General features: G+C 38.9%; 2 protein-coding genes across 5 annotated transcripts; both read left to right on the forward strand.

Moving 5' to 3' along the window:
- Nucleotides 1-14: 14 nt before the first annotated feature.
- On the forward strand, nucleotides 15-4569 carry zgc:158398 (uncharacterized protein LOC568894 homolog). The gene is made up of 7 exons (XM_022198088.2): nucleotides 15-1124; nucleotides 2092-2284; nucleotides 2490-2754; nucleotides 2847-2946; nucleotides 3074-3215; nucleotides 3310-3450; nucleotides 3599-4569. The coding sequence occupies exons 2-7, from the start codon at nucleotides 2123-2125 to the stop codon at nucleotides 3617-3619; spliced, it is 831 nt and encodes a 276-aa protein (XP_022053780.1). The 5' UTR covers nucleotides 15-1124; nucleotides 2092-2122; the 3' UTR covers nucleotides 3620-4569.
- Nucleotides 4570-5741: 1172 nt separating this feature from the next.
- morc2 (MORC family CW-type zinc finger 2) lies at nucleotides 5742-19280 on the forward strand. Of its 4 annotated transcripts, none has more exons than XM_022198025.2 (28): nucleotides 5742-5846; nucleotides 6445-6591; nucleotides 7867-7920; nucleotides 8042-8076; nucleotides 8182-8250; nucleotides 8355-8445; nucleotides 8546-8654; nucleotides 10271-10430; nucleotides 10569-10680; nucleotides 10782-10907; nucleotides 10992-11071; nucleotides 11156-11238; nucleotides 11461-11546; nucleotides 11858-11998; nucleotides 12080-12234; nucleotides 13131-13259; nucleotides 13357-13462; nucleotides 13638-13770; nucleotides 13860-13943; nucleotides 14526-14777; nucleotides 14895-15131; nucleotides 16684-16803; nucleotides 17150-17207; nucleotides 17315-17453; nucleotides 17549-17716; nucleotides 17846-17939; nucleotides 18147-18335; nucleotides 18495-19280. In XM_022198025.2, the coding sequence occupies exons 2-28, from the start codon at nucleotides 6524-6526 to the stop codon at nucleotides 18561-18563; spliced, it is 3147 nt and encodes a 1048-aa protein (XP_022053717.1). In that variant the 5' UTR covers nucleotides 5742-5846; nucleotides 6445-6523; the 3' UTR covers nucleotides 18564-19280. The 4 variants fall into 4 exon arrangements, with proteins under 4 accessions (XP_022053717.1, XP_022053736.1, XP_051806851.1 ...); XM_022198044.2 differs by having other exon boundaries at nucleotides 5776-5936; XM_022198037.2 differs by lacking the exon at nucleotides 5742-5846 and adding an exon at nucleotides 5936-6059.
- The last annotated feature ends 1027 nt before the right edge of the window (nucleotides 19281-20307 follow it).

Raw genomic sequence — 20307 nt, forward strand, 5'->3', positions numbered from 1 at the left:
TTTAAATGATAACATCTACAAAGTAGTGGGGCCCAAGGAAAGAAACATTGACCATTGATAACACCAACTGCAGTTTTTGTTAACTTTCAACAGCAGTCTGGACTGACATTTATTATTCATGTATTTGAGATGTGTTTTGGGATTTTATGAGTGAACTGTTCCTCCTCACCAGCACTTGTGTCTCTGCTGCATCACTATTTAAAGGGCTGTGCACCCAAATGTAGTATTTAATTTAAAAAAATGTCACTGTGAATTAAAATGAGCATTGACAACTTATAAAATATACCAGTTGCACCCCAGCAAAACTTGCTGGCCAGTTTGGTCCACCTCAGATGTTGTAGTTGCAAGGCCCACTGTTACATTTGATTATTGTCGTCAGTCATCATAAATGAGACTAATAAGGCTTCCAAGACACACAGTTCTAAAACTGTTAAGTCGGCACACACTGTGCTAATAATGTGGAACCTGTACCAGCATAAAAACAAAGCAGGATGACCTTTTGCTCCAAATGTCTCACATTTTTAAAATCTTGTTCCACTGAAACAACTCAAAAAATGGTGCAATTAAGAGCTTAGTTTTACTCAATACTTCAGTAATCATCACTGCAATTTTTCTTAACCCATTGTCAATGTCTTCCTCATTTTGGGCTCTGACTTTCCAGCCTGCCTCTTTTCAACTGTATCATGAGATTAAAACGCGATCAGTCTTGTGGCCCTTTAGCTCAATAAGCCTACTACCACTACTACTATTATTTATATACGTATATTATTATTATTATTTAATAAACTTGTGAAAGCCATTTCTTAAAGTGCGACGACGACCTCACGCCCATGCATTTTGTTGCAAAAAACAAGTTCACATATGGGTAAAAGGTGAATATTTTAGCAGCTGTCAGAAAAAGCATGAACTGTATGAGATGAGAACAAGCAGCATCGGTCACATGACCAGCGGTGGTGTCGTCATAGCAGCGCGCAGTCGTAAACTGGTGACGCTGTCGTGTCATGTTGTTATCTCGATGCTGGACTTTAAACTTCATAAATGTCGAATTCCTGTTTTCTGACTGTCAAGAAACTGTATAATGTTATAGCTAAACTGGCAACGTGATCAGAGAAGACTGTCTCAAGGTATGAAATTATCTTTCAGCTAGCTAGTTAGTGAGCAACACTACATTAACGGTATTCTGTGAAGTTGTTCGCTGTGACTGAAGACAAGTTACTCATCTCTTGTTGAATCTGTCTCCATTTACAGCCGTCAGCCTGACTGCATGAACTGTTTTCTCACAAATAAAAACATCAATGGGAAGGTTGTGTCTGTGCCTGCAAATAATTATAGAAATGTGCCGTTTGTGCTCATGTACAAAGTTACTACACACATGGCAGCTTTAATGTCTGAGCCCCAAGCAGTTCGGGGCCGTTTTGTATTTTTTTTATTTTTTTTGGCTCCTGTTACAGATGTTAACAGATGTGAACAATACTGGAAAAAGTGAGAGCTCAACATGCTATGGATATTTCACTATTTGTATTTTTACAACCCCTACAAAGTCAGTGTTTTCCACATTGACTCTAGAAAGATATTTCACCAAGCTGAATGCATCTCCTAACAATCTGCTGACAGCTTGCTCCTCTGTATAACATTTTTGATATTCTATTGATTGTTTTATTTTCCTCTCAGTCTCTCTCAATATCTCCTCACTGTAAAACAGCATACAGTTCACCTGAAGACTCTCAGAAATTTTTGTTACATGATTTTTGGTTGCAGCTGAGGCAGTCAGGACTTCTCTGCTTAGGAGCACATTTATTTTGCTTCTTACAGGATCAAATGCAAACACATTATCTTTGGAGAACTTTTGAATATAACAAATTGAATGAAGAGATTTTAATGAAATGTCACAATTCAAAACTTCAATTCATTTCAAATTCAAAACAGCCAGCTTGAGGTTAAACAGGTTTATTGACCCATTCTTAATAGTCAATAACCAATAGGTCCACTAAGAGCTTCCAAGATCACACTTGCTAGAATTATCAAAGATACTGTGTTAGGAAAAAAGCTGTCAAAACTCTAGTAAGTGAAGTGACTCTCTTCTGTTCACAGCTTGCTGCGCCTCAGCCATCTATGGAGTCTGATGATGGGTTTCTGGCAGCCAGTGACTAACCTTAGAGACTGTGTGTCCCAAAATCCTCCAGGAACAACTTTTTTCCTGTGTTTGTTGACTCTGGCTCTCTCGTTCATCTGTCTCGCCTCTTATAGCTCCACTCACACTCTGCCTAACCCTGACACAACAAAGGTAAGGACTCACCAAACTGAACTCATTTGAAGATTAGACGACATCTTGGAACACTTACTGAGATTTGGATTACGAGGTGATGGTGCCATGAGACAATGAGCGCAGGTTTGCATTAGAGATGTTGTGTGGCTATGAATGTATGCTTGCATTTCTGGATGTTTTTGCAGTATTTCTGCATAATTTATATGCTTTTTTCTTCTTGTAGGACTGGAACCATCTACTATCTGCCTTATCACAATTCCAGTTGTGTGTGAAAGAAAATGCAAATTCATCCGAGCTTCTGTCCTCAACTTCCTCTGCTCTGATGGAGAAGGAACAGGATAGAAAGACTACCACTGACTCAAGTCCTTCTTCCATCACTCATCGGCATCTCAAGGTTCCTCTGGTTGTGACTTCCAGTTCCCCAAGCAGCTCGCTGAAAGATCTCAGTCTACACACTATGTTAAACGCCAATCAGCTACAACTCGAAGGTTGGTTTTGCAGTGGAGTGGTTCCGGTGTCAGTTGTCGAAAAAGTTTGTATGACCACATGTTCTCAAAAATTATTTCACTTTGCTTTCCAGGCAAAGAGAGTGTTAATTTGACACTAGAGCGTCTGTCTGGAAACACTACATACACCTGCCTCACTATAAGTGCCCCAGCAAACGTCCTGCCCCTGAGTCTGTAAGTTCACACTGCAAAGTGTGTTTCTAAGCTTTGTTTCTTAAAATCAGCTAAAATGAGTTTTTGCGAAATCCCGAATGTATAATTTTTCTATGTTTTTATGAACATACTTTGCATTTTAATTAAGGCTGCCTCCAGCTTGCCCTGCATCAGAGAAAGATATGTCACCCATCCATGTGGACGCAAGTAAAGAGATGCCTACAGCATCACAAACCTGCTACAGTCTGCACTCTAAAAATGACCCCACATTTACAGTCATGTTAACGCCGGTAAAGTGTGTCACATTAATGACATAAGTTGCTCAGCCATAATACAGATTTTTTATTTTTACCTTTTAATTCATTCTGTCCTTTTGTTGTTTAGGAAGAGCAAAGTGTGGCAGTGCGACATCTTTTGGAAGTCAGTGGGTGTTTACTCGGAGTTTGTTTGATGCTCTGTTTAGCTGCTGGTCTGACACATTCACTCACACGCCGCAACAATTGGAATGGACTGGACCTACAAAATGTAACCATAATTTCTCATATTACTATAACACTTGATTATTTGATAGCTTGTCTGTTTATGTTAATCTCTGTTTTTCTGCACCACATCTAGCCCTCTTAGCGTATTGAGAAATGTTTAACTTAACGTTACTGCTTTACTGTATTTACAGGAGCCCTTGATTGATGCCTGAATATTTTTCATCCTCTGCATCCTGAAGAAATCAGTTGGAGGATGAAAGAGAGCAATATGGAATCACCAGTGTTACAAAAGAAACCAGTTTACATTTTGTGGGTATACAGATCCCTTTGAAAACAGTCATATAATGTCTCCTGTTGCTGTAGAGGAAGCTCTCAGGTCTGAGAACTGAACCCTGGGAATGTCATCAGGGTTAAATGATGTAAAGACAATAATGCTTCAGGTAATTCCTATGCAGGTATCTGTTGTGTGCTGTGCATTCCAGGAGTTTGTTGCTTTCTGTTTCACTGCCTTGTCTAGTTGACTTCCCATATTTCCCAAAATGCTCTCAATAATTTGTAGAAAATGGACATTAACCTTATTTCACTCAGCCAAGTCAGAGTTTAATATAATAAGATGAAGTCTTATTCCTCTCAAACATTTAATTCTAATATTTTTTCATCAGTGAATGTGGAAGTATAAGATACTGTGTGACTGTCCTCAGATGTTTTTATTCATGAATTTGTGGGACCAAAGGTCGTTGGGAGTGCCAGACAAGTTTGATAGTCTGTTATACTACTTCAGTTTACTTATGTGACTTTGGAAGCTCATTGAAGCCAGATACCACATCTACAGATTCACACTTTAAGTACTGTTATGCCCACATACAGTGGCCTACATAAATCATGACTTGCATAGCAGCAGAGAATTTAAAGTGAGTGTTGAAGAAAAACTGAAATGTCTCTTGCATAAAACTGAAGAAACAAGTTGTAATGTCTCTCAGAATGTTTGTGATATTTGCTATTTCTAATATTTGTTTCATTACAAAGACCTAACAGGACCTTAAGCAGAGTACAGTCTGTGCATGGAAATTATCAGTGTGTACTGCTGAATTTTATGCAGCTCAGAAACAGATGGCTGTACTTCCTTGTTTTAGCAAGAATAAAACATAATGAAAACACTAAACTTTTGTTCCTGTTGTGATTTTGACTGGGAGGCCAAGCAACTTCAACTTGGAGTTCTTTTTTTGTAAGGAACAAGCAACAGTTTCATTTGTTGTTCCTTAGTATTCACTCAATGCAACACTAGAGAAATCACAATTACTGATCGGAATGAAAGTGAATGATAAAGCAGAAAGCTAGAGAAAATTACATATTGAGTGCCATCACAGGCAAGTATTTTCTCATAGAGTATGATTCCCATTGTAAATTAACCTAACAAGTTTTATTATTGAGCTGTGTAAATTATGAAGCAAATTAAAATATTTTAATAAAAATATTAAATAGTGATTTTAATATAAAGAGTTGACACCCTGCAAAAACTAATGAAATATAAATTCACCTGTCTATAATTAACATTAAGGCTAAGACTGTACAGTGTTATTCATTATGGAGATTAGCCTTACTAAATAAAATAGTAAGCCTAATAACCAATGGTATTATTAATTATGTAAATTAGCTAACTAATTTAGGACTAAAGTTGCAGCCCTACAAAAATATAAATGAAAACCCAACCACTCTAAAGATTCCCTGGATTCTCTATGAGCAGGCTTCCTTTCTTGATTCCCTTTACTCCCTCCTTTTGTCTTTTTTTAAAACTCTTTTCGTCCTTCCTTATATTTATTATAATTCAGTACATCACTATTTCTGGCTTTAATATTTCTCATCCCATATCTTACATTATTGTTTAACATTCAGAGATTCTAGGTTATTTAGGTATAACAGTGGGGCTTTTATCTTTCTCGAATTTTCAAATTTTCAGTGTAGCATGAAGAGGAAGTTGCAGAAACTTTAAAGTTCAAATTGCTTACACTCAATGTGTGGTTTCTCTATATTTACGCAATACACAGAAATGTAAAATAAAGAACGGAACATATATCTTCAAAGCTTAGGCCTGTATTGCTCATTGTGTGGAGAACACATGATAAAAATTGTTTCTGTAAATGATGTTAATGATTCCAAACGTACTCTGAAAACAGGTTTCATTTTGTATAACTAAACATTCTTACTGGTGATTAAATTCAATGAAGGGAGGCGCTGCCCGGACTGATGCACCGGTATGTCGCCCTCTTCACGTAGAAAGACTTCTCTTCCAATCAGCGTTGGCATGGCGCCCTCCTATTGGCTGAGTGTAGAAACGTAGAGGCGGGATTTGTGCGGGGCAGAGGGAAACCAACTAACGACGTCGGAGTGGATGGTTTCTTCGCGGCCTGGAGGACTGTTTCATGTTAGGGAGAAGAAAACGTAATGTTGCAAAGTATTTATTCCTCCTTAAGCTAGTTAGTGTAATTGGGCGAAGCAACTGCAGAGTTCCCATCATATGAGGACAACAAAGTCAGTGAAAATTACTTGATACGGCTTAATGCTTCCACAGTGTGAAGCTAGCTAGCTACCGTTGCCTCATAAACATTCTGTCGAAGACGCTAAAGTCCGCTAGCTACTAATGTTAGCCCAACGGTAAATGTTTGCAACAGTTCCAGTATAAGATCTGAAACGTTTATTTATGTTCTTGACTCAACATGACTTAGCATTTGTTCGAAGACACCCAGCTAGGTCAGGAACGAACTTCTGCAAATATTTCTATACACGTTAATGCCTTCACAGCTAACACGGAACCGAGGACGCTCTTTGCTCCAATTCATAACATTTTGTTGTTCCCATCGGGCCTCCACGTGGTGCTTGGTGGTACCTTCACCTGCAGGGACGCTTGTAATGAGGCGTGGGTGTCTCCTCTGGCTTGTAAAGAGTCCACATCAGCTAATGTCAGCTCATGTTACCTAATACAGTAAGGGAGTGTGTGGTTATTAAAAAACGAGTCGTGACAATTGTCTTTCCTTTTTAGGGTGAAAGCTCTAAACTAGAGCTCACGAAGAAGACAAACAGGATACCGGGAAATACATTGGAACTAATTGTGAGAGGCCATGGCCTACTCCAGCTATAGTAATCTGAGCAGGGCTCAGCTTACCTTTGAGTATCTGCACACAAATTCGTAAGTACCAGTTTCCAAATTAATGTGTGTTTATGAATTCAGTACTACAGAGATTTAAAACCTTGTTAGGTGTAAAATTTGAATGGTAGTTAGTAATACAAACTACGTATGGAAACAATATAATTTTACCAGCTCATCCATGTACACAATGACATAAGGTGCATGGATGGCTCCAAAGATCAATACCGAACATAATGTTTGTACACATAAGTTAGGGTACACTGTAGTTATCTTTAACAACAATCTTATTCCAACCTAAAAGCTTCATTGAATAATTGTTATGTTTAATCCCATTAAACCTGATCACCTGTTCAAAGAAGAGGTAACACTCCTTTCATTGTGTGTCACTTATTTATTACACAGTCGCCTTCACAAGAAATAGTTTCCAGTCTATTTGCATGATGTAGTTAGTGCTGTTTTAACCCTGTAACATGTATTCACTGTTTGTTGTTTCTAAACTCAACTCTTCTAGTGTCTATTATGCATGATATAGTTATTATGCACTTAAAACATGAGGTTTGCAACATTGCCATTTTTGTGCTTTTTCAAAGCTTTTTGATTTTTGCAAGTGCATTTCAAAAGTGAAGAAAGTGGTTCTTTGTCAGTGCTACAAAAGAAATTCAGGATTTTCTCATAATATCATTCAGTTGAACCTGTCTCTGCGTATATGAACATATAGGGTTTAAGCAAGGTTATACATTTAGAAACACAGATGATATCGGAGCTAGCCTAATTTCTAAATCCACTGCTTAGGGATTATGCACAGGTTCAGAAAGGATTTAACCACAGATGTAGGACTGAAACCATTAGTGCTAGATTTAGTCATTTAAGCAAAAATCTAGCTTGTAACGTTCATTGTTTGTGCTGGGCATTTGTCACAAAGTTTTAGACTGAATGGATGATTAACCAAAAAACAGACAAGTAATTGTTTAATGCTCTGTAGTATTTACTCAGTGTAAGCATGACTGAAATGAAGTATCTCTTTGTTGTTGTTCAGTCATAACATGATACTGTCAGGAAGTGGTAAAGGTGCTAGGTACCACTATGAGGATGAAAGTAGATGGCAGGATAGCCTGTCTTTGAGAGTATGACAGAAGTGTTTTACAGTGAACCGGGTAATGTATACAAATTGACGCATATGTCTCAACAGACATAAGGAAATACAAATTTTGTAACTGAGTAACAACCCCACACTGAATATTATGGCTGAGTTCTGATCCTGTGTCTCAGATACATTACCTTTCTCTGACCAGCTCGCTTTGTTAATTGTTTTAGGACAACTCACGAGTTCTTATTTGGAGCCTTGGCAGAGCTTGTGGACAATTCAAGGTAACAATAACGATTTGCAGCAGTCTTATGATGGTTCGCAATTTATGCAGCCTGGATAATTTACTCTGATATCTTCTTTGTGTAAGTAGAAGGTCTCTGAATTGCATTGTTTCTTTCACAGAGATGCCAATGCCACACGGATAGACATCTACACAGGTAAGTTTAAGGCTAATTTGCCCAGTTTCAAATGCTGAAGCATTCAGATTCATTCATTGTTCTCAGTATCTGGCTTTTTCTTTTGCCTTCCTGCTTTTCGGACAGAAAAAAAACCAGAGCTGCGGGGCGGCTTTATGCTCTGTTTCCTGGATGATGGAATTGGGATGGACCCAAGTAAGAGTGACATAATTACCAGAGAAACTTAAAGCTAGTTTTCAGGTCTTTTTATGTTTATATATTCTGTGTGTGAAACACCTCTTAACTATAATTTTCATTAGATGAAGCGACCCATGTGATACAGTTTGGAAAGTCAAGCAAACGATCTCTCGAGTCCACCCAGATTGGCCAGTATGGAAATGGACTGAAATCGTAAGTTCTTCATCCAGTTCTTGCTAGATTATAATTCTGCAATTGGTGCAATAATTTTTCCTCGATTTTGCGTGCTATTTATGTATGTTTGCTTCCACAGGGGCTCTATGCGTATTGGGAAAGACTTCATCTTGTTCACAAAAAAGGGAAACACGCTGACATGCCTTTTCTTATCGAGGACTTTCCATGAAGAAGAGGGACTCGATGAGGTCAGAGTCAGCTATTAGAACTATTCGGCACTGAACATTGTTTTTACTATACCAAATTAAATTATTACCAAATGAATGTTCTTTTTTTGATTAAATAATTACTAATTGCATATGTGCATTGATATTAATATGTATCGTGAGTGCACATAAACACAATTTTCAATAACGTACAGAAAACAAGAATCATAACTCTATCACAAATATATTTGCATGGCATGAGTAAAATACAAGGATATGAATCTTTAAAGCCTGCCCATGGCTAAATTTCATTGAGTCCCTTCCCAATACTGTATATAAATACAGTCAGCATCTAAACTCTCAGAATCTGTTCAGCATTAATGTGTAGATAAATAAATGAACACAATCAACAGGTCATAACCTGGTGAAGTATGTGCATATTCATACTTATCCTTGACTGTCTAACAGTGCACAAGGAAGTTTAATTGATTAATGTTAAGTAATAACGACAATCCATTAAATCTCTATAAACAATGTAATAGATTGGTAAGAAAATGCAAAGAAGCATTTCAAAATTAACTCCCTTAAAAGCCAGTGTTTGAAGAGTATAAATCGATGTTTGGGTGGTGAAGTGACAGGTTCAGTCTGACAGAAGCATTATGATAAGATCTCATGGTGAATGTCATTTAAATGTTTAGTTATCAGATAGTCCTGATCTTTTATTGTGCTTTTGTGCTCAGTCATCCTTTATTTTGGTTTTCTGGAGGTTTTCCTGGCTTATGACAGTCCGTGGGATCAGTGTTTGCTTGATGAAGGTCAGGCACAGAATATCGCAAATAACTACATTACATGCTTCTTTCATTCTGTGCAAGAATGTATGTAGTTATGTGGTTGCAAATCAGAATGCTGTTTAAAATCTTAAAAAAGTATATTCAACACGTCGTGCAATTTTTTGAATTAAATTTCATTGATTCTTTTTAACATAACAAAATAAGTATTTGTTCCAACACACAGCATTGCTACAGCAGAATGGACCTCATGAAACAACAAAGTATGCATTATATTGGTAATTATAATGGGCACATAGAGAATGGGGCCATAGATCAGAAAACAAGTCAGCAAAGAGTCACTCACTTGCAACGCAGAGAGTTAACAAAGGTGTTGATGTTGACTTGTGGAATGTTGCCCAGCTCTTCCTGATGTGTCTGACTACGGTCCAAATTGACATGCCAGAATCCAGCAACCTCTTCTTGTTTTTTTCTTTTGTTGTGTGTGGCATTGTGTCATTCGAATAAAGCAGCATTTCAAGGTGGACTTTTAGTCACTTGTCAAAGTGTCCATATGCTCACACAGGTCATTGTCTTTTAAAGCCACATCTGACCTTGGTGTGGTCAGTGCTTGAGAATTTGTGAACAGTTCAAAAACCTTTGGTACATCGGTGGCTAAATGTAACCCTTATCTACCTGTAACAACAAAAACTTGACTTAAGTTTTTCTCGAAATCAGAAATGATGACCGTTTGCATTCTGTGTTTCTGTTTTTGTTCAGTGTGTTTTGACTGTCAACAGTTATGCAGTTGAATCCAAACTATGTGGTTCTGCAAGAAAATGATGGCTCTCCAGATATTTGTACTGAAGGGTTTTGTTCACCTTTCTGCAGGTGATAGTGCCTCTCCCCTCCTGGGATCTGAAGACCAAGGAGCCGCTGACTTCTGATCCAGAGAAATATGCCATTGAAACAGAACTGATCTTCAAATACTCACCTTTTAAAAATGAGCAGCAGCTGATGGAGCAGTTCAACAAAATAGAGAGCAGCAGCGGTAAGCATATCAATGTGTGTTTATGTGTGAAAAGTTTAGTTGTGATGTCTCTCAGTTTGATTCTATGAGCTGTGATGTTAGATGAATACATAGTTGATGTTGATTGTTACTTACTTTTGTGTTGTGTTTTATTAAAAGGCACTCTTGTGATCATCTACAACCTGAAGCTGATGGACAGCAGAGAACCAGAGCTGGATGTAGAAACAGATCACCAGGATATACTGATGGCTGGGACTCCTGCAGAGGGAGTGTGCGTATATTTGCCACTGGGTTCAATTTGCAAAGTGACTACATTCAGCTGTTCTACTGACCTATGTTGAATGTTAATGGTTGCACATTTTCCTTTCACAGGAAGCCAGAGAGGAGGTCATTTAGAGCATACGCTGCTGTTTTGTACATCGACCCACGCATGAGGATTTTTATCCAGGGCCATAAAGTCAGGACTAAGAGACTTTCCTGCTGTCTTTACAAGCCAAGGTAACAAAGTTGTGCATGGATGCAGTGTCTGTAGCTTGTTAATTTAAATGACTAGACTGATTGGATCTTTTGTTTTGTTAAAAGGATTTATAAATACTCATCAACTCGTTTCAAAACTCGTGCTGAGCAGGAAGTCAAAAAAGCAGATCACCTCGCAAAGATTGGTGAGTTGGTGTTTTCTTCATTCTGTAACCTCAAGGTTTGCGTTCGTTTTAGTCTATCTGACTATACTGTGTAATGAATTTCAGCGGAGGAAAAGGCCAGAGAGGCGGAGAGTAAACGCATGGCTTTGGAGGCTAGATTGGGAGAGGATCTGTCAAAAGATTCACGGGTGAGTCAAATAAGATATTTCAGTTATTTGCTGAAATCTGCATGTGTTTCAGTTGGTGTAAGCAATGTTTTAGGAAACTAGTTTATAGCAGCTTTCAATAGCATAGCAAAACTTACACGGGGTTAGATTTTAAATCCTAGGGTCAATGTAAAAAATAGAAGCCCTCTTATGTGTTTCTTGTAGAGTATTTTACCTACTATTATCTTTCTTTTGTCCTTCCAGGCAATTCTGAGAAAGGTCCAGGATTCAGCCATGATGCTACGAAGGGATGCAGACATGAAAAAAAGGATCCTCGAAGCCAAACAGAAGTATGATAAGCAAATCTGCAAATGTCTAGATGTCCTATTTATGCATGTACAAATGGTTACACTTTTGTTCCTCCTCTGCTTAGGTGGTAATTTCTTAAAATTTACCATGATGTTGGATTTGTTTTTCATTGTTGACCCAAAAAATGACTGTGTTCATTTTATATGCATCTGTCAACTATAGTTACTACTATTACATGTAGAGGGAACAGTGGCTTGCCCCACAAAGAAATCACTCAAACACAATACTTCAGGGTACAGTTTTTGTTTTTTGTCTGTTTCCTCTCAGTCTCCAATTCTTTCTTGTTCCTCAGAGCATTAAAGGAGCCCAAGGAGTTGAATTTTATTTTTGGAATGAGCATTGAGCAAAGGGACCTGGACGGGATGTTTGTGTACAATTGTTCCCGTCTCATCAAGATGTATGAGAAGACGGGTCCTCAGCTGGAGGGAGGCATGTAAGTAAAATGCACGAGACAGAAAAGGTTCAGGGAAGATTTAAATAATAATGTAATAATAATGTGGTTTCTGTGTTTCAGGGCATGTGGTGGTGTGGTTGGAGTCGTGGATGTCCCATATTTAGTTCTAGAGCCAACTCACAACAAACAAGACTTTGCAGATGCTAAAGAGTATCGACATTTACTGAAATCCATGGGCGAACATTTAGCTCAGTACTGGAAGGATATCAACATTGGTAAGTATTCCTTAATTCCTGGATTCACGATTGTCAGCTGCACCTGACCTGACCAGTCAGAATAGGAAAATGGTGAACATTACACCCAAAATTGTGACTATACTACTGAGACATGTCAAGAAATTCCAACCAGTTTGTTGAAATAGTTCTTTGATACACAAGTCAATAGATGCAGTCTATACATGCCACGTGATGCAGCATTTTGTTTTCTTTGTTTGCTTTGGATCAGCTAGAATTCTTTCCCAGCACCCATCCTTATCTCCATACTTGGAGGATTAGCTTTATCTTAACATGTTTCTCTAAATCTTGGTAGCTGGTTCAACCTTCTAGTTTCAAGGGGGTTCTTCATTGTTGAATGAATCATTAAAAATAGTGTCTGATCTAAAGGCAAAATGGAAAAAACGGTGAAAAACCTACTGTCAACACAACACTGCTGCACTGGGTTGTATATGTATAACGTGATTGAAGTTGTCGCCTGGTAACAAAAGTTCAAGCCTTTATTGCTGTCATACTTTTACACTGCTATAGTTTTTATCTGTTTCGAGAAGTTTGAAAAGTTGGACACAGTTTCAGCCAGTTGTAATTGTTTGACAGCCGCTAAATTTGAAACATACTGAAGCCTTGAGTGCATCTGTGCTCAACAGTGACTGTTGTGTTTGATACAGGTGGCATCAACTGGTCAGACTCCAAGAAAGTGAGAAACAGGGATAGAGTAGTGTCTGAGGTAGAGGTGGACCGTAAGTATATATGTTGTTGCAGCTGCAGGAAGGGACAAGTAGGAAAGTGTTGTTTTCTGTTTTAAAAAATCCCGCCTCAACTATTTACTCAAAAAAACAGTCCAAGTTTAACAAACTTGTTGCTGTATGGAAGTCTGAGTATTTGTGTTTGTTTTGCAGCTCAGAAAGGCATAGTGAAGTTCTGGGATGAGTTTGGATATCTATCTGCCAGCTGGTCTGCACCTCCGTCTTCAGAGATGAGATACAAGAGACGCCGTGCCATGGAGATTCCACTTACTATTCAGTGTGGTAAGCTACAGATTCACACATTCATTCGCCGACTTGTTTTATCTAAACAAAGCAAGTTGTTGCAACAAACATAACCTCTTACGCGTTTTACTTTTAGATAAATGTTTGAAGTGGAGAACACTGCCTTTCCAGATGGATGCAGTGGACAAACGCTACCCAGACAGTTGGGTTTGTCTCATGAACCCTGACAGCACCCAGGACAGGTACAAACACTGAGATTTTATCAGATATGTCTAGAAAGGAATAATTAAATTTACTCCGATTTAATTTTTCATGTGATGCATCTTCTGCGTGGCAATTTTTTCATGACACTATGTTTGTGTCTTCTGTGGAATGTAGTGTTTCTACATGTATAATGTGTGCATGTTGTGTCTTTAGGTGTGATGCTCCAGAACAAAAGCAGAATTTGCCATGTGGTGTTTTGAAGAAAGACAAGCTAACAGCGGAAGACAAACAGAAAGAGCTAGCAGACAAAATCAAGCAGCAGCAGGAGAAATTAGAGGCCTTGCAGGTATCTGATACATCTCTTTGCTGCCTCTTTTTACCTCTGTGTTTTATGTTTATCCCAGCACAAATAAATGTTTAATTTCCACCTATCAGAAAACCAGCACCATCAAATCTGCAGCAGATGTGAAAAAGCTGCCACTGGAGGTCAGCATGAAACCAACAGAGAGCTCCTCTCAGGTACAAGCTCGTCATACTTGACTGTTCACAATTTTCTTATTCTGGGTCCATTTGTCAGGCCTTTTCTTCATAGTTTCAAGTTAATTTAAAAATCTCGACATCTGTTCGTATTTTATTTTATGTATAATTCTATATGGTATCAGTTCAAATATTAGTAATAACACAAAAACAATTTTACAGTAGTGTGTGTTTCTTTTCACCATTTGTGATAATGAAAAAGTCACAATATCACAATAAAGTTAGGGGGAAAATTAGAGGAAATGGCATTGAAAATATTGGTTCTATTTCTGAAGTATTTAATTTCTTTGAGTCCTTTTTCCATTTTTGTTATTCAAAATAATCACAAGTAAATTCACAGATTTAGTATAAATAACTTTTGTGTGGTCGGTTACCTTCCTGACACTGTGTGTTTTTGCGGCAAAAGGTGTTCAGACGGATGGTTGCCTTGACTAATTTCTGGTTCATTCCTAATGACTTCTGATCAAACAGTACAACTACTAACAGTGTTGTTTCTTATTATTTGTTTTTTTTGTTCAGTGTCTTGTTGAAATCTTGTCTTCTTTTTGCATGTTGCCCAATCAGGCAACTAGGTCGTCTGAAAGGTCCACAACTCGCCCACGCTCCCCACCACTCCCAGCTCACCTTAAAAATGCCTCAAGTACCCCTCCAACTCGTACAGCTTCTCAACGCCCCACCCGAACACCTGCCCCCCCACCTCCACCCTCCAGGGTTGAACCATCCAGGTCCAGAGCTGCAGCAAAGCCCGCTCCTGCTGCTGCAAAGCCTGCACCCAAAGCTGCTGCCAAAACACCCCCACCGAGCCGCAACTCACGGGTAAGTTACAGGTTTCATGGAATGGAGGGTTTTGTTGGTACAAGAATTTAATACGGCTACATGCACAAGTTAAACCCTAGAGCAGTGTGGAATAGCGCTAGTTGTCTTCTTGCACAGGCATCTACCAAAGCGCCACCTCCCAAACCAGTAGCTGCCGGACAGCGCAGGAGAATAATAGAGCAAGACGACAGTGAGGAGGAGGAGGAGGAGGAGGAGGAAGAGGAGGAGGAAGAGAGTGAGGAGGAAAGTGAAGAAGAACCACAGACAAAGAAATCCAAGATGGCGGCAGCTGCCAGTAACCGTGGCAAAGTGGTAGAGAAGGCCGCACCTCCCAAACGTACAAAGCTGGACGAGGTAAACACACAATGCACTTCACACTAGAGTAGAGTATATCAGGTTAAAAACACTGTCGAACAGCTTCATAATCCTACTGAGAAGTTATCTGCAGTTTTACACATCAACAAAAGATGAACAGTCCAGTGTTCATCCTAATCTCGTGTGTGGTGCAGTGTGAAAGTGCCCAGAGGATGCTGCTGTTAAGGTGTGTGCTACTGGCTTTCTACTGGTTGTCGTCTTTGGCTGCTCAGTAACACTGTGTCCTATGAGAGATGAAGAACAGGAGGAGCCAGAAATGAACAAAATCAAGGCAGTTTGTAGCATTATAATGTCTGCAATCATTTCAGGTTTTATCATAGTTTTATCCTCATTAGTTCATTACTAAACACACAGTCATAGTCTGGCCTTGTATTTGAGTATCTGACCATGAAGTAACAGCAACTATAATGCAATAATAATAACAAAAGATATGCTGTTCAACATGTGCGTACACAGATTGTAAGTAACTTTGGTTAAATCTTTACTTCTGGGCAGGAGGAATCTGTTAGATCAGATTTCAAAGTTTTTATTCCTCCATGTTCTCAATGAGTTACTTACAGGAGCTGTTGTTTCTTCTGTAAAACAAAATGGATGCCAAATAAATTCACTTATCAGCAGACACTACAATTTACAGATGTTCCCTAAACGTCTCACATGCAGGCTGTGATAAATAATGCCCTACAGCAGCTCAGACAGTAGTGTGACCAAAGTGTAGTTGGAGAAGGGCGAAATAAGGGTTTTTTTATGTGAAGTTGAAACTAAGTGATTTTATCTACATGGACTCTTTTCTATGAGTAGAATTTTTTTTTGCCAGTAAACAGCAGTACTGCAGGCCGTCATACTAACTAAACTCTGGGAAGCCAAACTTGTAATCACTGTTACTTTTTATGACATTTTTCAAGCCTAGCACTACTTTAGCCATTGTAATTGAATGTAATGGGCTATCTTTTCTTCTTATCTCACAGTCAGACCTCCTTCTCTTGCATTCGTCTGTGTGTCTGCATTGTGTTTTTGTTTTTTTAAATAATCAGCTCTAGATCATTTAATCATTGGACCACAGTAACATGTAAATGGATTGTTTCACGTGTCAGGCAGGGGAAGACTGACTTTGCCAGTAAAGAGAGAGAAAAAGTAATTCTTTGAATGACTAGTTGCTCACACAGTTACTACCGGTGCAACCCAGAGGTGGCAAATCAGCCTAATGGCCATCATGCCTGTGCACACATGTGACATTGTGAAATGTTTTTCTCGTACATACTCAAAACAGTGGTTGCATATGTGATGATTTCTGTTGCAGTCTGGAACCCTGAATGTCTGCAGAGCATCAGCACAGCAGTACAATATCCTGTCATCTGGATGTTGTATTTTCTGACTGCATCCTCTTTTGTTCCCTTGGACAAATCTTAGCAGAACACCGTTAACTAAATTGCAGCAAACACTGATTAATTAGTGCACGGCTCATTGGTGACCCTCAACCCAATGCACATATAGTGAAGAAAGTATCATTAGCCCTCTGTTGTCGACCTTTCAGGTTAAAACTCACTCTCAGCCTGAGAGGAAAGGGGTTTCTACATCTGTTCGGCAGGCGCCAACCACACCAGCCTCTGTTCCTAAATCCGTTTCCACACAACAGGTCGGGGCTAAAGAAAAGGTAGCTTTACTGGGACCCTCTCTCGACTCCCCTTAACTAAAGCTGGCCTGCATCTGTTCTCACAACTTCTAACAATCAAGACAACTTATCTTTCAGCTCATAAAAGTGTAGTATCAGTTTAACCTTCTCTCTTCTCTCAATCCTTTCTCGAATTTGAAGCTGTTTCTCTTCATATGTAATAACAGCTCCTTTCAGCTGAGCATGCCACTCTTGCCGATTAACGACTGACATCACTTTGGGACTTCTTTCCTTGAAAGGCTTGCGGATGATTTCTTCTAACCTCACTGTCTTTTCATTGAGTCAGTTCTCTCATTGCTGTGGTGGTAACACATTTTTCTTTTTGCAGCCACCTGAGAAAACTTCACAGCAGGAACCGGAGATCGACCCAAAAAATGCTCAGAAAGGTGAGATGATGCACTGCTCTTTGCCAATATGTATCGCACACACACACACACACACACACACATGCTGGAAGAAGACTGTTTTCTACTTGTGCATTTTTATTTTGCAGATAAGGGTCTGCTGGTTGAAGTGCGTGTCAATAAGGAGTGGTACACAGGCAAAGTCATTGCTGTGGAGGCGAATAAACAGAGCGTGCGCTGGAAAGTTAAATTTGACTACGTACCTCGATCCACCCCTAAAGACCGATGGTGAGATACAGCGTCTCTGTTGCTGCTTTCTGAACATGTTTTGTTGGCACGCTATGTAATTAATTTCCTTTACATGTGTGCTCGTCTCTGTAAAGGGTGTTTAAGGGCAGCGATGAAGTCCGGTTGATGCGGCCACCATCTCCAATCTCTCAGACCCCTGACACTCAACAGGAGAGCGAGAGGGGCCCAGCACCCATGGAGCCAGACACTACCCAACCAGGAACCAGTCGAGAGGTGACCGACAGCCTGGTCACCATGTTGAGGTGAGCTGGTTCCAATGAATTAGTGTTATTCCTTCACACGTGGTAAATTCTGTCAACCAGAGCCCATAGCTTCAGAATCCTGCTTCCTACAATGCTGTGGTGTGTTCACTGTGCTCTTCATGTTCATAGGACAATGCTGCGCTACTTCTTCCCTCCTGCTTTTCGGATTCCAAAGGACGATGTTAACAGCATGACGGCTGAGGAGTTGGTGGCTTTTCCTTTGGTGAGATGCATAGTAAATGATTTAGAAGACTGATCTTCAGACTAAAAGTTCACCCAAACATAAAACAATATGTAGTTTTACACTGAAATTAATGAAGTGATTGCAGAAGGTGAAACGGTGTCTATTGGGGAATGGATGGTGTCCTTAAACATCTTTGTTTGGTTGTGCTGCTGTGCTTACTTAATTAGTTTTTCTCCCTCCATGCAGAAAGAGTATTTCCAGCAGTATGAGTCTGGTCTCCAGTCGTTGTGTAATTCGTACCAGAGCAGAGCTGATGCCAGGGCCAAAGCTGTAGAAGAGAAAAGCAACAGCACTGAAGTCAAACTGAAGGAGGCAGATGAGAAACTACAGAAACTACGAACAAACATAGTAGCACTTCTGCAGAAAGTACAAGAGGTAAGACTGTTTAGTGCATGATCTGGACTGCACATTATAGATAAGCCAACCTCTGTAGGAAGTCAATAAATATACTGCACCAGTTTATAATAGCTGATAAACACGCTTGTGCATACGTGCATTCAAAGTCACGTGTTTCTGTTTTTGTCCCACTTTCAGGACATTGACATAAACACAGATGATGAACTTGATGCCTACATAGAAGACCTCCTTACCAAGGGCGACTGAAGAATACAGAAAGGAGAAATATCAGAGAAGAGGACATGGACATTAACAGTCTGACAGTTCTCCTGGCCTGTTGTTTTGATTTTAGTCCGTTTTATATACCTGCTTATATATGTTAATCTATGTTTAAGACGTCTCTCTTCGATTGACCTTTGGATTAGTTTGTGTAGGTTTAAACAAACGTATTTCCTCTTTTATATAGTCAGCTAATGTTGTGATAATTTTTATTTGTTCTTCATTTTGGTCCATTGTCAGGTGGAAATTGCACACACCGAGGCCCGGTCTGTGCTCTGTACTGCTCCTAAACAGTAACTTTTATTTTTGTACACTAAAAACACATCAGTGTTGCCGATTATCTTCCCCCAACCTGGTCAGCAAATCATATTAGTCTTCTACAGTTGGGTGATGTGTCACATCTACAATTCAGAACTACTTACTGGGTTTTATCAGTATGAATATCCCCTTAAGTCCCTTCTGCGTTTCAGCTATGACTGTTCTGTGTTTATTTTTTGGAGGGGAAAAAAAGTTTCAGTTGACTGCAAAAAATGTGTGTTCATAATTATTCAGTGCCTGTGTCCTTGTTTCGAACAGATTTTTAACATGTCATTGAAATGTTTTATCAAACAATGCATGCTTTCAGTCATTTTGTTCTAACTAGAACAAAGGATTCTGTATTTTTGACAAACCTTTACTTAAAACAATAAAACAGGTTCAGCAGAATATTTTAATTTGTCGGTGTGATAAGTAGCAAAATATTGTTAGGGACAATTTGCATTTTCTAAAGAGCCTTAAATATAATTTCAAAAAGCAAACCATACATTTAAACGCAGATGTCAGCGGACCCAATAAAGGCAGATGAGTCTAACTGAAGCTTTGTCATCTGTCTCCCAACCATGAACCCTGACTCACCAACATTTGCATTTTGTACAGCGTGGTCGGAATGACAGGTGTTTAGTTAAATACTAATACATTTTACAGCACAAAGCAAATTCTATGAAAGTTGACATCAATGTGCAAATAGCAAAAGCAGTTACAGTTCATTGTATTTGATTTCAAATTTAAAAAAGTCTGACTGAAAATCATCCATAAAAGATCAGTTTTGTATGTTATTGTTTATTGTTATATTTTTTTTCACAAATATACCACTTAAATGTCACATAATTAAGATTGTATCGTCTCTCAATAATTGCATTACTTCTGAGTTACAGTGGGGTGTTTTCTGTTGATTAAAATTGAAAAGCAACACTTTAGGTTTACAATTTTAAAAATACATGTCCCACAGTAGAGAGTGAGTGCAGCAGGAGTCAGTAGAGCTTTAACTACTGATATTCAAATCTTTTATTTTTTGAATATTTGTGGTGTCCAACTTTATTTCCCATGACACAAGAAATACCCCAAAGACCTCTATTGGGTTTAAGTCAGGCAATAAACTTTGCCAGGTCATACTTTTCACTTTTTTTCTTCTTCAAAAACGCATGAGAGATTTTGGCAGTGTGCTTTGGGACATTATGATGCTGAAATATTCCTCTTCTGCCAAGCTTCTGCAGTCTGAGGCCTCTTATCTGCCAGTATTTTTCTTTCTTTACAGGTATTCATGGTACCATCTATAAATGTTTGAAGTTTATTAATGGAATGCCCTTTGAGATGTAGCATCTCGTTTTCAAGGGGGTCCATAAACACATACATATATAAACACAATTTACAATGACATACGTAAGTGCACACATTTACACATAAACACACATAC

This window comes from Acanthochromis polyacanthus, chromosome 7, assembly GCF_021347895.1.
Source record: "Acanthochromis polyacanthus isolate Apoly-LR-REF ecotype Palm Island chromosome 7, KAUST_Apoly_ChrSc, whole genome shotgun sequence".
Lineage (NCBI taxonomy): Eukaryota > Metazoa > Chordata > Actinopteri > Pomacentridae > Acanthochromis > Acanthochromis polyacanthus.

Excerpts from the sequence above, each read along its gene's own strand:
- zgc:158398 (XM_022198088.2), top strand. The coding sequence starts at position 2,123 with ATGATGGGTTTCTGGCAGCCAGTGACTAACCTTAGAGACTGTGTGTCC. Across the intron at positions 3,216-3,309 it reads TTACAGTCATGTTAACGCCG|GAAGAGCAAAGTGTGGCAGT; the intron begins GTAAAGTGTGTC and ends TTTGTTGTTTAG. Across the intron at positions 3,451-3,598 it reads ATGGACTGGACCTACAAAAT|GAGCCCTTGATTGATGCCTG; the intron begins GTAACCATAATT and ends CTGTATTTACAG.
- morc2 (XM_022198025.2), top strand. The coding sequence starts at position 6,524 with ATGGCCTACTCCAGCTATAGTAATCTGAGCAGGGCTCAGCTTACCTTT. Across the intron at positions 8,077-8,181 it reads ACGGATAGACATCTACACAG|AAAAAAAACCAGAGCTGCGG; the intron begins GTAAGTTTAAGG and ends CTTTTCGGACAG. Across the intron at positions 11,547-11,857 it reads ATCCTCGAAGCCAAACAGAA|AGCATTAAAGGAGCCCAAGG; the intron begins GTATGATAAGCA and ends CTTGTTCCTCAG.